The following is a 22,326-nucleotide window of genomic DNA, read 5'->3' on the forward strand; positions in this document are numbered from 1 at the left end:
TGGATTTTTCCTGACAAAACGGTTTGAGATAACGTGTTCAAAATTTAACGATAAGGTATAGGAGGGACGTTTTAGCTATCAATCGCGCTTCATTTCATTCGGCTGTGACCAATTGGCTAAAATGGGACGATTTTTCGTGAGCCATGTTTTTGGTTGATGTAACATCGTAGAGCGCCCCCTTTCTATGAACCACTGATATGGCCCGGCTCATTCAGGATCTCTTCCAGTCTCATTACTTTCGGAACGCACCATGTAGTTTTGAAATGAAACGAGGCGAATCAAAAGATGTTCCGCGGGCACACTTAGACGAGTGACAAATAAAGCGACAAAACTGACGAAGGAATGGAAATCTGAAATTGCTCACCAAATCATTGTATGAAACGGAGACTATTATGCGCGATTTTAATTTTTTGGGACAAACAAAAACGTCTGTATGAAAGATAATCAATTTCGTTGCTACCACAGGTTCCACATTCCGACCATCAGTTTCTTCTACCCTTCTACCCTTCTCGGTGAAGCAAAACCGGAAAAACAAATACATACAGCTGAATCCGTAAGATACTTCTATAGCACATGCAGATTAATCAACAGACACAAGAGGATATTTGAGCCAATGAAATGTTGCTTCGTGTGAGATGAGAACAAAACATTTTAACGCCAACTAAGAGACAAGAACTAACCAAACGATATTGCAAGCGCAAACACAGCATAAACCCAAGCGTGCCCATAGCAATCAAATAACCGGGTTGCAGCAGCATCTTTCGGTAATATGCAACAAACGATCGGTCAGCGGATTTAATCTGCAGCTTGTTTAATTAGCATTTCAAGAACATTGCCGAGTATAAAAACCTCTGCGGAAAATATGCGATCAATCGAAATTAGCCACAGGAAGGCAAAGCGACGCATCGAAATGTTCAAAAAGATACGCAATCGTGCGAACAACACAAGTACGCTATGAGTTAACTAATCTAACACCCGAGAAAACCTGTAGATCACCGGGTGATTCATTAAAAAATGCTACACTTATTTAACCACAGCCGCCTTCGCGATGCGGGTTGTACACGCAAAATATTATGGGTCAATATTCTAGGTTACTTTGATTTATTAACCGTATTCGGGTCAAATTTCTGAAATATGCAAAAAAAAATCAAAGTAACCTAGAATACTGACCAATAGTATTGCACGTCTGTTGCCTGCTTTTCATCTAGAAAGCCTTGCCGAGCAAATAATCGAATTTGCCGTTGGCCACTTGACACTCCCGAAAGAACGCAGAAAAATTGATTTACTGATACTAGATCGCGCTGCAAATCTAGCTGCACACAACGTCGCGCACATAACGGTTGCAGTTTACGACCGACGCCGCTGCCGACGCCGCTCCCACCACCACCACCAATCTCAGCCGGCCGCCGGCGAGTGCGTGCCAGAAATCGATAGCGGTGACGAACGGAGGGGTGAGGGACAAAAAGGTTTCAGTATTATGAAGAATCACCTTCCACTGTGTGTTAACACTTGCTGTTCCTATTCTCAACGGCAATAGTTTCTGCAGCAGCCATCGCACTTGTGTCAACTTGATTTCATTGGAACGCATTCCCAGAAGCAGCTAATTGCGTTGCGCGCAGGTAAGCACTTTTACGAACAATAAAAACAACTTACCGGATTGCAGTCTGCCTCGATCAACAGCTTAGGACGAAATAACCCCTCTCCGAGTGTGGTCCGCAAGATCGAGCCCTGTATCCAGTCGCTACGGCCCGTTGCCTAGGCAACCGCCGGTTTGATGAATTTTACGACTTGGAACACCACCACCACCACCACCACCAGCTGCGTTGCACTGGTCGCGAATCGAGAACGAACACGTCCGTTCAAGAACGCATGGAATTATGCTTACCAGGCGGCTGAGGCGTCGGTCATCGCACCCGGCTTTTCTGTTTCTTTTTGCTTTTCTTGTTCTGTTTATGCAGCTCAATTCCTGGCGGGCGCAGCGAAACGAACAAGTATCTTCGAAGAAATGTAAAATCTGCTGCGCGCGTTGCGATTTGATATGAATTCGAAAAGACGATCGTACTTTTGCCAGCGCTAGGGCCGATGACTCACAAATTGAAATATGATTACGGATTTGCGTTTTTGGGTGCCCTCTCCGTCTTCTCCCTTTCTTCACTCACTCTCTTCCTCTCTTGCGCTCTTCCTGGTGGTGCCTCTCCGTCGACAGCCAGTGAGTGAGTTAAGGAAATGCTCAACTAGCAAAACATTTGAAACCTAGAAAACTTTTTCTAGGAAGAAAAACGAATCATGACACAAACTGTGCCCTCAATTTCCGAGCTCAATAAGAGTGGTTTCCTGGATGCTTGGATAAAAATTATGCTTATGTTTGCTATAAACAAAGCAAACAAAGTTATTGTTTCGTATGAACTGACCCACTCGCTAGGCCTCGCACAACCCAGGAAGGCATTTCACGGGGTTTGGGTTGCGGCGCGCCGGAAACTCGCGGTGGTCTCGGGTGTCAGCGACTCTGTCCTGAAATTCTGGCTATAGCATAAACTGCTGACGAATGACGAGTTGATTCTTGTTACTAAGGCACGCAAACGACGCAACTCACTTAATCGAAAATCGGTTATGTAAACAGCCGATGCTGTTGTCCCATGTTGCTGAGACCAGCAAACTCCGATTTTCATTCCATCGCACGAACCCTGAGAAAGACGGCCGTCGACCACAGTTGTGGATGACGAAACAATTAAAAAAAGTGTCTTCAGCACCGGTGACTCTTTTTTGCCGCCGAGCTCGAGAGTAGTTGAATATTGAAGCACGGGCTGTGTTTCGGTTTTGTGCTTTCAATCCACACTCAATGACGGGCAAGCCGTATCAGCGTGCATCTTTGCCTTCGACACAGCATTCCAAAGAGTAATCATCGCGTCCCTCTCAATACATTAAAGCAAAGCATATCCTACCAGAGCGTATGGGCGGCTTCCAGGCTAGAAGATAGCCTACAGAGTTGTCCCATTGATTCCTTGGTACACACTTGAAAATGCAGAAGATCGTGGAACAAAGAACCCAACATTTATCACCCTCCCTCATGCACACCCTTACCGTCGGGCTGCAGGGTTGTGCGTTACAAGCGAAAGGAGTGGGAGGAAAGATAGAAAGCGATAACCGATTCTAAAGGGTCGCTGAAGCAACAGGCTGAACCAACACCAAGGTTATCCATGCTCAGTGTCGTTGCATCTTAGGTTTTTGACGATGCATTCTTCTCTCGACGATTCACCCATCATTTGAATAAGTTCATCATTGGCCCAATTTTCACTGTTGATGGTTATGGAACGGGTTCCTTATTACTTCGGCCGAAACCGGTGGCGGTGATGCATGAACGTTTTTGATCGAACCCTTTCGATCATAGTTTTCTTGATGTGCCTTGATCTCACGTCGATAGTTTTGACAATTCCTAGATGCATTGTGATGGACACACGTGGATAATCTCGGTTGAGATAACGGTTCTATAACGGCGCTAATGACTCGCGGGCTTTAGGCGGGATGGTTGTTGAAATCTGTTACTACTCTGGTCCATTGGTTCTGATCATTGGTCCGCTTTCTCTCGGTGGCTCTCTTTGTTACTAATTGAAAGAATGTATATTTAAGTTTAGCCTTTAAACGACATCGAGTGCGTAGATGACTCGTCATAATGCGGTGGCCGAAAAGATCAGCCGGCGAAAACGTGTTGTCATTTGGAGCGAACCTTCCGCGAGAACCTAGAAGATGATAGCCGTAGAATAAAACACTACGCGAGGTTTCACAATTCAAATTCAACTCTCTTTATTCCTAAAAAATCTACGGTATTTATACCTAAAATTACAAGTCCTCTCTTCCCCGCGCCCATTCCTCTATTTACCACTCCACCTCTTGTCATTGCCGCCTTAGACGTAATATTGGCCTCATTCTCGCGTCTAGCAATTAGCATTCTGGATCATTCTTATTGTTCGACTAATTTGTCTTTTGTGCTCCGATGCCTATTTGCTTGAACCGCTATGATTTGTTTATCTTACGGGATTGTCCCCCCGATATGTTGGCCATGGGATATCGCTCATATTTCCGAGGTGACGGTAATTATTGCTAAGTGCTTTTTGTAATTAGCTGATGATTTATGATTATTGCTCCCGATCGCGCATGGCGTGATCGGGCATGGTGTGATGCTGCGCGATGAGATTATGTTGAACGCGCGATGCTTATCCATTACCTATGCTACTGTCGTGAGCATATCGTGACCTTCGAATTTATGTTCTGGAGCGTTCTTTTGTTATTGCTTTCACGTGGTCCCTAATTCGTGCGTCACGGGACGGATTGGCCCATTTCTCCCTCATTGCGCAAGATATGTTTGCCCTGGGTGTGATTTGCGCAATGGCTCATTGGTGCCGCGTGCATAATTGCTGTTCTTGATTTTAATGATCTAAGACGATCTCGAACGATCGTCTTTTTATTGCTTTCAGGTGTTCCTTTTTTTGAGCGTCCCGGTTACATTAGCTCAATCAATCGCGATTCTATGGATATGACCATATATGGTCATGTTTTCGACGCTAGAGGATTTTAGGTGAAGCGACCAATGACAAGGCTAGGTCGGTGGTAGAGGATGGTCGGGTCGCTTCAATAAACTTGGGCTGCATATTTTGAATATTTGATTGAAGGGACCGAATATTGGGGTGACGGAGACAATGCTAAACGCTACCTTTCTTTTTTCGCATTTCCGTACAAAAACAAACAGAGAAGTTAAGATAACGTAGAGAAAGTAAATAATTTATTCAACAAAGGCATATATACAAAATACAAAGATTTTTTTTACAATCGCTGCTGCTTATATTCTTTGAAAGATGTCGCCTGCGAAGCATATTACCCACACTTTCTTCAGTACCCGGCGGGCAAAACCCATACAAAAATACCCGGTTTGGTATGGGACTTGCCCGCCAGGTATTCTTCTATCAGGACAGCGAAAAGAAGAAGATCATGTCTACGAGGCAGTGTAAAATTTGACTTGGTACCCGTTTATCATAGATTCATACGGTGTTTGAGACGATTTGATACAATTTGATAGCCACTTTTCGGATGTTATGGATTTGTAAAATTTATCAGTATTTATCTGCTTTGTCAAATTTATTGTATAAAAAAAATACTTTCTTGGCAACACGCGAATCTCTCTGAGAACGTGCCGTTCTTCAAACGGTAATTAACAACATCTTACATTTTCTTCGTATGGTCATGATTTCCAGCGCTCCTCCAAGCACGAAACTAGTTATTAATAACAGATAGTTTATCTCCAGATAATCTTCGTAGTCGAATTTTTAACGGTTTTTGTATGTTGCTGGCTGGTAGTGGGTCTGAGTGCTTCGAAAGAAAATGTTTTAAATGATGAATGGCAAATTGTTTCGTGAGCCCGCTTTGGTTTTCTATATGATCTTTACAAGTATGACAGTACCCACTCCATCTCTCAACCGAGTGTTTAGTTTGAACATGTTTCTCTAATGAAACAGCATTTGAACCCACAAACTTGCAGTTTGTTGAATAGAAACACAAATACTGCAACTGCTCCTTATTCCCTACTATTTCGAATGGGTTCGAGTTTGTAGCGGATTGCTCCGCCATTGCATCAACGTTCCCATCCCCGATGGTAGCGTTAGGTCGATTTTCTTGGATTTTTGTCGATTCATGTGGTTCGCCATTGTTCGACTGTACGACAGTGCATGTTGTTGATTTAGCAGCACATTCAGCTTCCTGTAGCTCTGCTTTCACGCAGCTTAAGTTAATGATATTTTGTTCATTTTGGCGAGTACCATTCCCATTTTCAGTGGTAAGTGACTCATTTAGTGAAGGCACAACATTGACATCTTGAGTTTGATCAATATTTTTATCGCATTCGGATGGATTATTACGCCCAGACTTTTGAAATTCTTCTGCAAACTCTTCTTCTTTTATACCACCCATAGAATGCTGATATTCTGGATCATCCATTGGTATAGTGTTTAAACTGTCATCCGAATCATAGTCCATTGGGTCGTCCCTGACTGCAGTCAATTCAGTTGAAGATCTCTCTCTAGTTCGCTCGTTGGCTGGTTTGCCACATTGTTGAATACATTCTGTTTCGGAATTCAGATCAATTTCTTCTTTAACTATAGAATCAAGCAACGGTTCATAACCATGCAATTTTTCTAATTCATGCAAAATGTCATGATCCATCCCATCAGATATAATCGATTCTTCGTCTTTGTCGATAGGATTGTTGATCACTTCGCAACCAAACACGGGCTCCGGCTTTAGTTTTAAATCGATTTTGTTCTCTACTGAGCCACTCTCGACTTTAGCACGACACACAGCAAAACGTATGCACTCCGTTGTTTTTGCAGGACCGTCCTCCAGGGAGAAATGCTGCTTCTCCAAGTGATTTTCCATAGCCGATAAGCGAGTTTGGACATAATTACATCGATCGCAGATATAGCACAAAATATTATTATTTTGAAACTTAATTTCACCGAATGGCTTCTTCGCTGTTTTAACCTTCTGGTCAAACTCATATTCTCCTGTGTGTTGAGCTATGTGTGCAATCCATTCTTTGTTAGTAAGAACACAATTTTTCTCACAGAAACAGCAAAAACGTTTTAATCGATCTGATCCATTTTTCGATACATTTTTTTCACTAGCATGGAATGGAATAGGAAACTTTCTGATTACGTCTGACTGGCGTGGTGAGATCCGACTAACGAAGACTTCATTTTGTTTGTGCTTGCTTAAATAATGATCAACCATCTCTGCGCCACGATAGCAGCACAAAGAACAACTGGACATGAAGTTACTTTGACAATGTATGTCCGGATTGTCGTTTGGAATATCAACCTGCTTATCGATTGTAGAATTTTCTTGCGGGCTTGACGATGTTTTCGCTCCTGCATTTCCTCTGGGAATTGCCTTTTGTTTGGATTTTGTGACATTTTTGGAAGATTTTTTTGCAGTTTCTCGATTAGATTTAGATTTGCGATTGTTTATATGTTGTTTTTTCGTTGGAGGTTCATAATTATCATCTTCGTTGTCGGACAGATACAAATTGTTTTGGACTGTCTTTTCAGGCGTTACCGTGACACTATTAGCATTAGCACAGACAGATTTTCGACGGAATTTGGGTTTTCTGTTTTTGGCTTGCTCGTGAATTTTGTTGGTTTGCGAAAGATTTGTTAATGTTTCGCGACAATCCATGGTTTTTCTTCGCATAGTTATGCGTCCATTCGACGAAGGCGATTTTTTATTTTGACTAATGGCATTGGAAGAGTCGCTACAAGGAAATTCACGATTTTCCGTCGATTTTGCCCGAGTTCGCAATGCAATGCCATTATCATCCTCAAGCCTTGTTAGAAGTACACGTGTTTCATTATGCATTCCATACTGCTTCAATAGATCCTTCGCCCACTCTTTATTTTTTTGTCGACCATTTTCGGACTCCATGCGGTTGGATATATTTCGCAGCTTGTCATTTTCCTTTTTTCTATTCATTGACTCTGTGAATTCTATTTCGCCCACAATCAAGCTATGAACTTCTCTGTTTAGTATGTTTTGTCCTTTTTTGCTAGGGTTGACTTTATCTAATTTATTCTTAGACGACGTAGAAGACGAAGGTAAAGTATTTTCAGTTACGCCAGTTGACTCCTTAATACCTTTACTATTTCCTGCAGATGGCTTCAAATGATGCATAGGTTTGGATAAGGGTTGAGGTGACTTGTTTCCCATTGTTACTCCATGATCCGGAATGGGAATGGCCGGAGTTGATCTAGGGTTTACTCCCAGCGATAGATTTGATGAACTTGGGTATTCATTTGATGAACGGGGCCCAGTGTTTGTTTGCGTAGATGTTCCAAATCCATGGGAATTCTTCGGTAGAGGTTGAGCGTTTTGCCCTGTACAGTTTTGTGAGGTTAAAGGAGATTTTCGATGAAGTTCAGCACCGATTTGGTGATTGTTTGGGCTTTTCATTTCATTTGCTTTCCGCATTCTGTGCTCAATGTAACTTTGAGCCGGTGCTGGAAACACTTCAGCTCGCCTGAAAAACAATTTGTCGTCACCTCTTTTCACAGGAATTACCGGAGTCTTAAAAACCGAGGACGAGTCAGTTGATTCGACTTCTGGATTTTTTTTCTTGCGAGGATATTTTGACGACAGTCTTTCTTCATTAATGAAAGAGTTTTCTATTGGTTGCGGCTGGTATGAAGATGCCATTTGGAATATTTCATGCGTTATAGTATCGTCTACTGTATGTGTTTTTGGGTAAGGTTTTGAATGGCTACTCTGACAATTAGTGACAGGAGTAGTCGATCGTTGAGAATGATCAGGACGTATCACAAAATTACTCCCAGACGGTTCCGCTATCTGAGGTGGTATAAGCTGGGTGGTTTTCGCTGGAATAAAAGAATATTTATAAATCATTTACGTACAACGTTTTATCAATCTAGAAAATAGAAAGCAGCGCCTTTCTCATTATTTTTACCTACTGCATTTCTCATACCTTGTTTTTCTGCCTCTTGCAACTCTGTTTTTACAGACACTTCCGCTTCTAGGTCAGTGAGCAAGTCAATTACCTTAATAATATTGTCCGATTTGATACTAAAACGATTATTCAAAGATTAAGTGTTTGCTTTACAGCTATTGTTGAAGTAGATGGCATTCAAAATAATTACCGTGGAGTATTTGAAAAAACATGCATCATTTTTTTTAATTTATTAAGAGATCCAGAGCAAAGTTTAGAACTTTGCCCATCTAGAAACTTTATCTTGCCCTCTGCCATTAGACGCAAGGCTGCATTTCTTTCCTCCCGTTGCATTTCTGGAAGAATAGAAAGGATAATAGTTTTAGCACTAAATAGTTACGAAATATACTTTTTCTACTACATCTTAAGAGTAACGGGCCACGTAGTGTTCATCGCAGTCTATTGACCTGCATGTCATCTCTATGTGGATGTTATTTATTAAACTAAGTTGATACACGTGCGTCGTTCATATTACGTAAGTGAACAAAATCATGGTATTCCTCAAGGATGATGCAGGAAGTAAGCTTATCGATTACAGTAAAGGAAAAACCGTCTAAAAACGACATAGTCTGTAGTTCACAAACGTATCATTTAATCTCTAAGCTTTCAAACTGCGTTTCATCCACTTCCGTATGACACAATCGATAGAACGCGACGAAACTGTAACACAATGTTAAAATAAATTACAAACGGCGTGGAAAGAACTCTTTTTTTCTATTCGGCTGAAACAGCAGTTCTAACTGAATAACATTTGAGTGAAAACTGAAGTTCTCGTTCAGGCTCACCTCTGCGCACTCAATACACTGATAATTTCTCAATATTTTCATACCCTAAATATGGATCGCTGTTTTTACACACATATTTGTTTCAATAAATTCAGATTGTCATCTGTTATATACACTTCTCAGTTGAAATCTCCTGGCATGTCGACGAAATACATGTCTAAATGAACCGCAGAGTTAGCCCGCCGCGCGAACCCGTATGTAAGGTTAGAGTGTAATGCGAACACTCCGGTTAACCACAAAACACACAGCCCTTGTCCAAACACACAACCACACGACCACAAAAGAACGAAAAAGAGCGGCGATCGGAGATCTTACTGCATGATACCATCCTAGCTATCTGCGACACACAACCACCGCTTAACATCTCGCTCCTGACAAATCCTGGACCCAAAATCTAATTATCTCTGGTGGAATCTAAAGTAATTCCCAAAACGCCCGACACTCATTGCAGCCTGTTCTTACAAAGCTAAAAACTTACCGGAAACGGGGAACATTCTCGACACCACAGAATGGAAGCACACAACTTATATTTTCGACGCAATCACTTCGAAGGACAAAATTGATCTAGACGCTCGCTTTTTGGTTCGTGTTAACCCTCGTTTGTCGCACTTGTGTTCTATTATTTCCCGGGATGCTCGCTCACTCTTACAGATGGGATAGGTCTAGAGAGAGGGAGAAAGAGAGAGTCAAGGAGATCGAAGCACGGTGTATTAAATAACCAAGAGAGCGCCACCTTGGATTTTAGTTTCGACAGCCAGAGTTGCTGTTTTGTTTACCCACACTACAGCGTTACATACGTTACACAGCAGCGGCTACATAAAACCTGGGTTCGACGGTACTAAAGTTTTATGAGGTTTTGTTGAATGTAGAATATATTGAGGATACGATGGAATATGTACAAAGTATGAATTTGTAGGAAAATATGAATATCGTCTCGACGACGTATCCGACGACCGCTGGCGCAATTAGATTCGTCGCCTTTTGGTGCCTGGACCATTCGGTGGAGTGCTAGCCGGACTGCTCGTGTTAGAGGTAGGTTCGTTCGTCAATGAGCCTCTGGTACGTTTCTGTGACCGTTTCGGTCCTCCATCGCTACCATTACTATCGGCAAAGATTTTCGCTTTGATCTTCCCAGAACTTCCCGGTTCACGCTCTTTGCCCTCCTTTTCCTCGCGCTCGTGCTCCTTGCCATCCTTTGACTGTACGGTAGGTTTTGAAACTGTTGTTGGAAAACGGAATGAAAGGAAAATGTAAACGCACCTATCCTATCGGATTGCACTTCTGCGGCCACTTACCAGAAACCTTCACCGTCGCAGTATCGGACTTGGATTCGGACTTCCTCACCTCCGGTTCGCTGGCCACCGACGGCACGGCTAGCCTCTCGGTGTCCTCTTGCTTCCGGCGACCGATAGCCACACTAAACTCCGCTTCCGGAAGATCAAAATCACACTGCTCGTTCAGGAACGGTACGAACTCCTGCTCGTCCAGTGCCTTCAGGTTGTACATCGACCGCAGATGGGCCCATATCGCTTCGCTGGCCACCTCTCGCTGCAGAGCCTTGCCCAGTCGCTCGCTAATGCACGCCATGTAGAAGTGCCGATTAACGCCGACCGGCCTAACGCCATCCAACGCCAGGAACAGCTGAACCTCTTCCTCCGCTGTCCACTCGCACGATTCCGAGTCTTGCTTTTCGCGAACCAACGTCGTCATGCTGCTGCTCCGGGATGTAAGGACCTATTTTTCTTACTTTCTATTCACTCCTGGTCCGGCCCTGTTCCGTGTTTGTGGCGAGGCTTCCGCGATTCCGAGTGGCTCAGCAAAATCGAAGAAAAGCGCGTTTGTTTATCATCATCATCCCCCGTTGACACAGAACATTTTCTCCTGTTAAGGCTTCCCCGTTGACAAACCACATTTTCTCTCTCGCTTGTTAAGGGCTTAACAAGCGAGAAAATGTTCTCTGTCAACGGGGTACGTAGCGCGCTTTTTGTTTACCACCGCGAGCGCGCATTTAATAAAGTTTTAATTCGCGTTCAAATTAATTAATTCCGCACCATGCCATCGAACACAAACCAACCGGAATGCGTAAGTACTTTCCGTGCGTTTTCAATGCGCGCTCCTCCCAGGATTTATCGGATCATTTCCTCGATTTCCTTGCAGCCGGTGAAACTGGTGCCAAACACGCTCGGCAAGCAGCTCGGACTTACTGTGTGCTGGGTTAAGGAACATCAGTTCGCTACCCTCGCCTTTAGTAACGTGAAAAACCAACAGTAAACCCAACATGAATAGCATAGCATGCTCCTCCGTCCTCTGCGGAACCGTTCTAACCTATGTTTTGACCTTGCAGTGCAACGCAGCGGAAGCAACCGGCACCGGGATCCGGCAACCGACCACCGGTGGTCGACATACAGCACTTCGATGTGGATCTGGTGCTGGACGAGCCGGCGATTCGCACCATGGTCAGCGATTGTGGACGCGTCTTCTACCAGCTGCAGCAGCTCCGCTATGGCTTGGTCGGTCGCCAGACGCAGACGATTGATTTCGTCGATCAATCGCTCCGCTATCGAACGATCGTACGGCAGGCACTGGACAAGCTGAACCGCCTGCTGAGTGAATTGAGTCAATCGGAAGCACAAGAAGATGCACCGTCGTATCATACCCTGAAGTCGTACCAGGATTTGGTCGCTCTGTTTTACAGCATCGAGTGTACCTGGCATCTGCTGGAGTTTCTGCTGCTAGACAGCCACAGCTCGACCACCGTCGTGGCACCGCTTCTGGAGTGGATACGCCACCATTACCCCACACCAGCGCTGGATGCTGCGGAACTGTTGAGCAGTGGGCGCCAGATCGATCTACCGGATAACTTTTGGTCCGTGGTGAAGGCACTCATCTTGCAGGGTCAAACGACGATTGCGAGGGCCTTGCTGCGACTGCACGTTGCTGCGGATACACAATCGTTCAGTACGGTCGATCAGCTGTTGCACTCCTTCCCGATCTACACCGTGTACGGTGGACTCTCGGTGCACAAGTTTCGTTCGCAGTGGAACTGTTGGACGGGCAACGTGCGCACCCTGCTCGCCACCGGTCACTTTGCCGATGAACCCAACCTGGAGGAGCTGCTACGGTTAGTGACTGGCGATCGGCAGACCTGGAAGCAGCAGCTATCCGGGGCCGATGGTGCCTGGTACGAGCACTTCCCGGGCTTTCTACTCTACACTGATTCGACCTGCAAGTACTACGAGCTGCCGGAGCACGTCAATGAGTGGATGGGACTGTTCCGGGAGGCTCACTCACTTTCCTCCTCGACTGGAACCTCGAAAAACACGCTGCTTGACAATCTGGTTCTTGCCGTCATGGAGAACGATCTGATTAAGCTTCTGCACCAGATACAGCAGCTTCCGGACAATGGTTGGTTCGCCGTCCATCTGGTCGATCTGCTCTTCCATGCCGGCCAACTCGATCTTGGCCGATCGCGTCTACCCGATGAAGATGCGCCCGGTAGCGAGGTAGCAGCGTTGCCAGGGGACGGTACCGTGGATAACGGAAAGCTGATGCGCGAATCGCTGCTGTACGAGTTTGGTACGATGCTCATGACGCACCGTACGCTGTGGCTGCTCGGTATGGATTATCTAGAGTTTTCCAACACCCTCGGACTGGGGGCCCGCGAGGTACTGCTGGGACGTGTACCTCTGCGGAACGAACGGGAAGCCCTGAAGGTGCTTGCGATTGCACGCAAGAACGGCTACCGAGGCATTGCGACCGAGGTGTGCAAAGTGCAGAGCCGACGCTACCTTGCCCGGAAACGGTACGGATCGGCACTCGATTGGGCCAACGAGTCCGGCGATGGTGGGTGCATCAGCGAGGTGGCCAACATCTTCCTCGAGTATTACTGCAACCATGGGGAGCTGCTGTGTGAGGAGACGATCGCGAACCTGGGCTCGGAGATGTTTCTTTCGTCGCGGCTCATGTTTCTCAAAAAGTACCACGATTTCCGGAAGTACTATCGTGACCAAGCGTACGCCAGTGCGGCGGAACTGCTCGTCAGTCTGATGGACTCGAAGATTATGCCATCCTAGTAAGGAACTCCTGGCCGCCGGTCTCAATCACAATCAATAACCCTGCTAACCTTTTCCTCCTCAGCTTTTGGCCCTGTCTCATGTCCGATGCCATTCCACTGCTCGAGTTCAAGGAACCAATCATTCCGTCGAAGGAAACGCTCATCATACTCGAGCATCTGCAGCTGGATCTCGTTCCGATGCTGGAGCGCAGACAACAGCAGCGAAAATCGGCGGAAACCTCTTCACCGGCTATGCAGGAGCCGAATGGTGGAGCATCCGCATCGGAAGATGTTACCGATGAGATGGCACTCGTACCGAAGTTTGCCTCAAATCTGCTTAACAACTGCACGGAGGACCTAATTAAAATGTTGCGGCTCGCATGCGCCAGAAATCTCTCCCGTGCCCTAATTATCGAGAATACAATCACTGCCTAGAGGGACGGAGGGACGTACTTTTTTTTCAATAACTATTACTTGCAAGTACCCCTTTCCCTTTACTGCCAAGATGGTTCACAATTAATGCATGTCAAATAAAATTAATGAAAAGAAAATAAGCAATCATTTCTTGGAGGAAAGAATCATGATATTCATGGAAGACGTCGGATAAGACTTCTACTGCGATGTGCTGCGATCGATCGATCGGACTGGATCAGCAACCGAGCAAGGCTCTCTGTAACGATCGAATCAATGTCAAGAACAGCTTGTGCCAAACGCCTACCAGGGTTTGTTTGTTCACGTGGGGCGAAGGTTTATAACGACGCTGGATGCGTGTCAACTGGAAATAAAATGCTGCGCTCGGATTTAAGAATAGTTTAAGTCTATTTCCTTTTTGTTTCTTCTGTTTCGAAATAATTTAAATTACAGGTCATAATTGTATGAACGCTTCTCGGCGCAGCTCTCCTCCGCTTCTGCTGCTACTGCTGCCCTGTTTTTACTTTCCACTCTTATGGTAAAATTTTATTCTTTTGTCCCTTTTTTTACGCTGCAAATATGGTTTTGCTATTACTGTTTTCTTGTCTACCGCATTTATTTACCCTTCGGCTAATGCATTCTTGTGTTTAGGTTTTCGCTCCCGTTCGCAAACCATGTACTTCCTTTTTCTTTTGCGCATTTACTACCATCTCCTTTGAATTTCGAATGCATCCGTGTGTGTGTTTGTGTGACTAAGTGAGTATGTATGTGTGGGTGTGATATAGATGATCTTTGTAGCTCCTTTCCTACACTCCACCCGATAAGGATGCCGCCGCTAGCACAAGCAGCAGTTGGGACGGCTGGTAAATTTCCGTAAATGAGTTGTGGTGGTTGACTAAAAATCAAATTCTTTAATACATTTAAACTTAGTGAAAGTAGAAAAAACGCTGCCTAGCTAGCGTGTCTTAGATCTCAGTTCCGTTCCTGCTACCGAGCTCGAGTCGCTATAGTGCAAAGGAACGACAACAATTCGCAGCAAGCAGTCGAGATGATTCCACAAAAACTATTCTCTACGAGTTCCGCTCATCAGTTTAGAAGGGTCATTACTAGGGCAATGATTTTTTTAAAAAATCCTCTTCTCGAATGTCATCAAGCATTCGTTGCCATTTAAGCGAAAACCGAAACAGATTCAACGGACTGTCGATCGTATCCTGGCAACTTGACGTGGGTTGCTTAAACCAAAACGAGTATTAAAGTTGTACATAATCCCAGCGCTTGTACTCCAAGAGATCAACAGAGAAGGACATTGTGTTTGCCCTCATTATATTCGACTGCCAATCGGAACTACCATAGAAAAAATCGAGAACGAACCAGAGCCAGAGGAACAACCGCCCGCTGGCAATCAAAACATGTGCTGCCTACAGCCGGCCAATCGGCAATCCGCAAGCCATATCCGTCGAAGCATCCGTAACGACACTCCTGGAACCACCAGGCACCCACAGGAACGAACGTTAAAGCTGCTTCTGTGCTGCTCGGGGCTCTATGCCGAGCACGCGTGTCGAAACAATGTGCATGTGTATGTCGTCTGTATTGTTCTTTTATGCAAGTTTACTCGGTACCGTTTTACATTCCTTAATTACGATCTTTATTTAGCAAAAATTCTGTTGTCTTGCAGCAGCTCTCTCTCGTTCGTTTTGTTTGCTTTTCTGTTCTTAATAACTTATCCGCGCCACACCGGTAGTGCACGAATGGAGCTTTAAGGTGTCGCGCCACCATCGGCAGCCGAGAGCCCCGACGCTGTATTCTGTAATTCCACCACGTGGTCGCACTTGTCCACTTCACTTGTACCTCTGTTTTACACGTACTACAGCTACTACTGCCTACTGTCGCCGCTACTACTATTAGCCGTACTTCCAGCGCCGAACAGCAGCGACTCTGGGAGTAATCTCGAAGTATTGTTAAAGGAAACGCGCCCACCACACGATCCGCAAGGGAAGGTGTGCAGGGACCGCACTCTGGTGCGTGTCAGTGTCTCTCAGGTTAGTACTCGTTTCGCTGTTTTTCCTTTTTTGATTGTTTATTCTGCATTTTTCTGTTTGTGTGTTTTTTTTTTGCTGTGTTGCTTCTCTAAATCCGCTACAAACCTTATGATATCATTTGTTCCTTCATTCCACGCGTGCACCATCCAACGCGATTCAACAAAGCAGCCTAGAACGACGGACGAGGCATGCGGATGGACCGGTTACCAACGCAACGGTGGTATGGCGGAGACCAGCAGCAGTCTGGTTGACCGATGTAATTATTAGTTTTCCTTCGGTTTATATTACAACTCTCTTGTGGCAATTCTTGCAGGGGTCGGTGGTCACACGCGATACAACCCAGTTCAACCACAGAAACACAAACGCACACACCTATTCACACGCACGCACACGCACACATATAGACAGACGAACGGTCGCGCACGCATATCTCAATAGCCAGCATTGGGGAGCATGGAGTGCGCCAGTGTCCGTCCAGAGAGTACACGAAGGGTGGTGGTGGTGATCATCACTCATCACTAGTTCGACCCATTGGCGGACGTTACCGTCTGAGGCTGCTGCTGAGGTGGATGTACAGCAAGGTGTGTGGCCGGGGATTCGGTGATGGGAGCCGTATCGATGGTTTCCTCCTCTATGGCCAGCGATCCACGGCGTAATTTTTTCGCGGCACTAGCGGCGTGCACGTTGGTCGCGGATACGGCACTGTTCGATCCCAGCGCAACCGCGTGCGTTGGACCACCTGGCTGCTGCTGCTGCGCCATGGAGGAAGGCGTGGACGGAACTAGCACCTTTCCCTTGCCGGACCGTGTCATGCGCTTATTGCTGTTCGTATCGTCCTGCTGTTCCACCTGAGAGCCACCACCGCCATCGGTGGTGGTTCCCAGTACCAGTACCTTCCCATTTGCAACACTCTCCACAACACCATCGACTACCATCGGCACTACGGCACCGGCACTGCCCTCGAAAGCGTCACCACTGCGACCACCAACAGCACTAGCGCTACTACTGGCGTCGGAGAGATGATGCTCCGTATGTTCGCTTTCGGTGTCGGTGTAGTTTCGCTTTCGAGCGCCTACTGTTCGTCCACCGTTACGACCGGTGTTAGTGTTACTCGAGGCGCGCTGCGATTGCTGTTGTGGCGGCGGCGGCTGCTGTTGTTGCTGCTGCAGCTTGATGGATGCTGATGTACCACTGTTACTACCACTATGCACACTGTTACCACCGGTGGCAATGTTACTGTCGCCACTAGTACTATTGCTATTTCCGCTACTATTCGTTGCACCGAGCAACGGCGGTCCACCACCGGCGGTGGCTACTGCGATGTCACTGACAGTAGCCGCACCGTTCACAGGCGATCGATTCGCTTCGGAAGAAGCTGCTGCTGCTGACGTCGCTGTTGTCGATCCCGTTGCTGACGACGATGAAGATGAGGAGGAGGCGGCTGGTGGAGCTGTCGCTGTTGCAGCGGCGGGCAGACCGGTGGCTGTTGTAGTTCGTAACTCACTGCTATAGACCGAGACACCACCACAGTGCGTCCGATTGTAAACCGAATCTTGATCACCACCAACAACACTTGAACTCTTATTCACCAGCAATCGGTTGCTACCGTGGTTGGCATTGTTGGCGGCGTTGCCGGCACTGCCTCCACCACCGTTCACTAGATAGATGGGCGTGACGCCACCGCCCATACCACCGCTACCACCGATAATGTCCCCACTTCTACCACCACCACCGTCCGGGTGATGGTAGGTGGTGTTGCTTTTGCCACCGTGCAGCAGTGCGGCCGCTTCCTGCATTGCGGACTCCTCCGTCGGTGTTCCACCTCCGGTGCCCGACAAATCGTCACTAGTGCTAGTCGCTGAGGCCAGATTGGCAACGTAGGCTCGCAGCTGACACACTTCCTTCTCCAGCTCGTCCCGGTTATCCTTGGTTTGCTTCAGCTCCTGCTGCAGAAACACGATCGTACCCTGCATACCTTCAACGTCCTCATCCAGCTCCTGAAGGAAGTCGTCCAATTCTGCAAAAGACGGCGTGGGATTAAAAACCTTCAAGAGGGATCCAGCATCCCTAGAGTACCTACCTAGCTGTGATTTCTTCACTTCCTCGTTGTAGCTTTTCTGCAGCGCGAGCTCACTCTCCAGCTTCGCCAGCCGTCCGTTAGAGGTCATCTTGCCAAGCTCCTCATTTTCCTGGTACAGCAACCGACACTTGGCCATCAGTCGCTTGCCCGTGTTCGAGTCGGGCGTAAACTTCCACGCGGACAGTTCATTTTGCGTTTCCTCCAGCTTCGCCTTCGTGGCCTGCAGCTCAGCTTTCAGCTTCTGAAAGAGTATGTTGACCGCTGGATCAAGCAGTGCCGATCGCAATGCCGCCGGTCCCGGCGCTTGGGCAGCTTTAAGTTCCGTAATCTGGTTCTGTAACGCGAATGAGACGAAGCGCAGAATCCGGTGTTAGTTGCTGTTACGGCTACTGGTATCTCGAGCCGGTACACTTACGACATAGTCTTGTACTTCTTGATCCTTAGCCAGAAGCCTCCGAGTGAGAATACGTTCCCGGCGCTGAGACTCGCTATACTGTTGTTTGAGTTTTGTTTCTGATTCCTTAACCGCCTGTAGCTCACCTGTAAGGGGAGGGATATAGATTAAGAAAGCTTCATCAGATACAGATATGAAGAACTACGTCACTAATTTCCTATCGCTTTCATCTCGTTTTAATGATTCTTTGTTCAATTTCGCACGATACAAAATAATCAAATAACACAACCAACAACCGACACTAATGTTTAATGAACACGTTCCCTAGGTTACTTTCATTGTGGACTTCGATAAACATGAATGGGAACGACATCCAGTTTCGATTATTGTCATTGTCCAACACGCATACATTTACTTGCAGCATGTCACGAGTTTTGCGATAGAAACACGAACCGCATGCACTGCAGTTTAATGTCCTTCTTTCGATTGTTGTTAGGTTGATTAATGTCTGTTTTGCAAGCAACCACGATACACTTTCGATAGCCATGTGTCTTGATCATAGTTACCTTCCAGCATCCGGCAGTGCTGTTCTAGCGATTGCTTTTCTGCAACTTCACTACGTCCACCACTACGACTGGAAGGAGGTCCTGCTGCCGTAGAGGCAGACGTTGTCCCTGAACCACCAATACCACCGGGGCCACCACTGCTACTCTTTACAGCGACAACATTACTGCCGCCACCCACAGTACTGGCCACCGTTGCCGCTGTTACAGGTGGACCAGCCTTCGATGTCGTTCCACCTGTAGCCCCACCACCACTGGTCAGCGTTACTGACGACACTGCAGTGCCCGTTGGCCTGTCTCCTTCACGCGAAACCACCGGCACGACGGTTGGCGTACAGGAGGAGCTACCAGAACCGACATCAGTTGGATTGGCTTCTTTTACCGCACTAGTGGCAGAAGCAACAGTAGCAGCTTGCTGGGTTCCCACCGTCGCACCAGCCGCAGCTGGCGTACCAAGCGGTGGCAGAGGACCACTATTGCCGGTAGGCGAAGTGGATTTTGTAGAAGAAGAAGCGTCATCAGTGGTGCTGTGGCCGCCACTAGTGTCACTGTTATTGCTGCCGTTGGCAGTAGCGACGGGTGCACCGCCACCGCTTGCTTCGATGGTCGTTGTTGTCGTCAAAGGCGCAGTAACGGTGGTCGTAGCAGCCGCTGCTGCTGTAACCGTTCCACTGACCGTTGCTGCCCCTGTTGTTGATCCTGCTAGTACTGCTGATGCTGCTCCCGGAGCAACCACTGTCGACGACGAAGCAGACACGGTGGTCGGTGGCACGGCCGCTGCATTCGGATGATGGAGAAGATGCTGGTGCTGATGTCGTTGTTGTTGTTGTTGTTGTTGTTGTTCTGGAGCAGACGGGGGCGCTTTCGCGTTGTCAGGGGCACTCATCGCTCAAGCCCTTCCGTTGTAGCGTTGTTGTTTGGCAGAGAAAAATCTTCCTCAGTTCGCGTCCCCACACACGTGCATCTGCTGCACATGTGCCGCGTGTGTATGTGTATTTATTTTTGTGTTTCTTTTGCACAAAAGCCCGTCGTTTCGCGGGCCGTATCGCTTCAATTGTTCGTCACCGGCTCGGACGAACCGAACACCGACAGCCGCTTGCTCAGGGTATATCGTTCCTCGCCTTCGACCACAGGACTCTGCGGTTGTTGCTTAGTTCGCTAGCCACACACGGTCGCAACACCAGAACCGACACTTTCGCGCCTCGAACCAAACACCAGCACAGCAGGCTGTAGTACACAGTTTTGTTTTTTATTGTTCTTTTCGATTTTCACTGATTGCGTTCTGAAAAAGGAAATAGAAAAAAAAAATAGTTTCAATGGCATGGTATCTTCCTGCACACCAAGGCGCAAGGCGTTGTGGGGTTGTGTTCAGTAATTATTTGTTTTCCTTTTCGTCATTAGGCATTCCAGTGAAATTCGATTCGCTTGGATTCGGGATATCCTTCCTGCCCTGACCACACGAACACACCGGCAAACCGAAGAGACATCCGTACACGCTCTTAGGAAACACAAACACCAAAGCATCACCGCACCCAATCGAAAGATTCCCGATGGAATGGAAGGATATACCAGCGATACGAGACCGAAAACAGTTGAAAGGATAATGCTCCCGGTATTCGCCCTCCTTCCTCCTTCCACCCAGCTATCCACTACTAAGGGGGAACATATCTCGGTCTGTAGTTCGGAAATCTGGCCTACTATTCTGCTTGCTGCGGCTGAAGTTGCGGCGAAAAAAGTGAGTGGATTACTTTTGGCTCAAAATAATGCTCACGGATTCGCGCGCACATACACAGGTAGCATGATCGCAAAAAAGAAAACCCAACACCCGACACGCGCGCCAGAGGACGTTTTCTTTCTCCCCATTACATCGGAGTGTTGCTCGTTTTCCTTCGGATTTGGATATTTTCTTCTTCGCTCCATCAAGTTGGCCAGCCAACCCGCCCCAAACGCCAGCTCGCACAGGTGCGAGCGAGGAGCAAACATACTTCCTCGCGCGGGGGGATCCGCGGTCGGGGACGGGTTGTGCGACCCTCTCCTTCTGGCGTGTTGGCCTTCGCATACCGTGCTCTCGCTCGCTATCTCGTTTCGCTGTTCTCGTAATAATCTGCGATGTGCACGCGGGGCCGAAATCTGTGGCCCGCCCTTTCTCCGCCCGCCGACCTGATGGTGCAGGGAGTTCCGGTTCCTCGGCAGCCAGCAGCAGCCAGCAGCAGCAAGAGAGGAATATGGTGGCCACCGTTTTGCCAAACAACACACACGTAACCACCGCCAACCAACCGACCCACTTCGCTCTAATTATCTTGCCAGCTTTCTTCGATCGATTCTCCCCGCTGTGGCTGTGGTACGCTGGGAGTCATTGGCATGGTAGAGTGTGGTTACTGCGATGCTGCTGGCCATTTCTTGGGCGCTCAATTTGGACCCCCGATTGATGATATCTGGCACGGTGGCCGCCGCGCTTGGTGCGAGCATCGCTACTTTGTCACTGCCTTACACACACCCACACACACACACATACACACATACACGCTGCCTTTGCACACCCCAGCGTGGCGCGCTGGTTGGCGGCTCCCGGGGGGAAGGGGATGTCCTGCGATTCCAAAATCGCAATTTTTAACTCACAAAGCACGCCAGGACCTTCAAAATGATCACTTAAACAACAACCAAACACCTTTTTTTAAAAACCTTTCAAACTAAAACTTCTCGGCAGCACCGCGCCGCGTACACACCAGACACTACTACCACCACCACCATCATCACCATCATCATCATCAACGCTTGAGCTCGATCTCGTTCATCAATCGCTTTTCAACTTTCTTCTTTTCGGCAAAATGGGGATCGCCCCACGCCAACTAACGGTCACAATCGCTTGGCTTTACCTTTTTTCCTTTACCTTTACCGTTTTTCGGGCGTTCCGTAACCGTTCGCACGGTGAAAAATGTTCACCAAAATCCACCTCAACACCGCCGCGTTCTGCAATCTTCCTCAACACATCTACAACCATCATCATCATCATCATCATCATGATCCTGTGCGACTCGCCTTTCACTTCGCCGGTTAACCTGGCATCACTGCTTCCACGAAACCTCTCTCTCGCTCACTCTCTTTGCTACGAACGCGAGATGGAGCGAGATAGGAAGCGTGTGCTTGACAGCTACAGTGAATGTCGACAAAGTATGAGCATGGGCGAATAAAAAACCTGAATCCCAAAATAATCTAGATAATTATTTAGCAACCACGTTTACTACGTGAACAAACAACAAAACGATAGAAATAATCAATCAGAATGAAGTGAAAAATCCTTTTTCATACACAGCACACTGAAAAAAAAAAGTTTTCGACTCGTGAACACGCGCATAGGATAAACGACGGTTTAGAAATTTTGACGATTCGCTCAGTTTCTCTCACGAACAAGCCCCAGTTTTGTTGTGTTTGGTGGAGGTTGCTCCCTTTTGTGCAGT

General features: G+C 47.1%; 4 protein-coding genes across 7 annotated transcripts; 1 reads left to right on the forward strand and 3 right to left on the reverse strand.

The window, feature by feature from the left end:
• Positions 1 to 5,117: 5,117 nt before the first annotated feature.
• Positions 5,118 to 9,946, reverse strand: LOC126577752 (uncharacterized). Its single transcript, XM_050239626.1, has 4 exons — positions 9,806 to 9,946; positions 8,694 to 8,838; positions 8,522 to 8,619; positions 5,118 to 8,414 (listed from the first exon to the last, which is right to left on the reverse strand). Exons 1-4 carry the CDS (start codon positions 9,819 to 9,821, stop codon positions 5,266 to 5,268), a joined length of 3,408 nt encoding a protein of 1,135 aa, XP_050095583.1. The 5' UTR covers positions 9,822 to 9,946; the 3' UTR covers positions 5,118 to 5,265.
• Positions 9,947 to 10,164: 218 nt separating this feature from the next.
• Positions 10,165 to 11,181, reverse strand: LOC126575585 (MRG/MORF4L-binding protein). The gene is made up of 2 exons (XM_050236347.1): positions 10,623 to 11,181; positions 10,165 to 10,546 (listed from the first exon to the last, which is right to left on the reverse strand). The coding sequence occupies exons 1-2, from the start codon at positions 11,035 to 11,037 to the stop codon at positions 10,293 to 10,295; spliced, it is 669 nt and encodes a 222-aa protein (XP_050092304.1). The 5' UTR covers positions 11,038 to 11,181; the 3' UTR covers positions 10,165 to 10,292.
• A 110-nt stretch (positions 11,182 to 11,291) lies between these two features.
• LOC126574480 (nuclear pore complex protein Nup75) lies at positions 11,292 to 13,898 on the forward strand. The gene is made up of 4 exons (XM_050234706.1): positions 11,292 to 11,409; positions 11,485 to 11,594; positions 11,672 to 13,399; positions 13,465 to 13,898. Exons 1-4 carry the CDS (start codon positions 11,380 to 11,382, stop codon positions 13,814 to 13,816), a joined length of 2,220 nt encoding a protein of 739 aa, XP_050090663.1. The 5' UTR covers positions 11,292 to 11,379; the 3' UTR covers positions 13,817 to 13,898.
• A 278-nt stretch (positions 13,899 to 14,176) lies between these two features.
• Positions 14,177 to 21,858, reverse strand: LOC126575633 (mucin-5AC-like). Of its 4 annotated transcripts, none has more exons than XM_050236426.1 (5): positions 21,759 to 21,858; positions 18,872 to 20,150; positions 18,327 to 18,451; positions 17,912 to 18,245; positions 14,177 to 17,848 (listed from the first exon to the last, which is right to left on the reverse strand). In XM_050236426.1, exons 2-5 carry the CDS (start codon positions 19,752 to 19,754, stop codon positions 16,350 to 16,352), a joined length of 2,841 nt encoding a protein of 946 aa, XP_050092383.1. In that variant the 5' UTR covers positions 19,755 to 20,150; positions 21,759 to 21,858; the 3' UTR covers positions 14,177 to 16,349. The 4 variants fall into 4 exon arrangements, with proteins under 4 accessions (XP_050092383.1, XP_050092382.1, XP_050092384.1 ...); XM_050236425.1 differs by having other exon boundaries at positions 21,745 to 21,858; XM_050236427.1 differs by having other exon boundaries at positions 21,765 to 21,836.
• Between the last annotated feature and the right edge of the window lie 468 nt (positions 21,859 to 22,326).

Source organism: Anopheles aquasalis, chromosome 3 (assembly GCF_943734665.1).
Source record: "Anopheles aquasalis chromosome 3, idAnoAquaMG_Q_19, whole genome shotgun sequence".
In the NCBI taxonomy this organism is placed as follows: Eukaryota; Metazoa; Arthropoda; class Insecta; order Diptera; family Culicidae; genus Anopheles; species Anopheles aquasalis.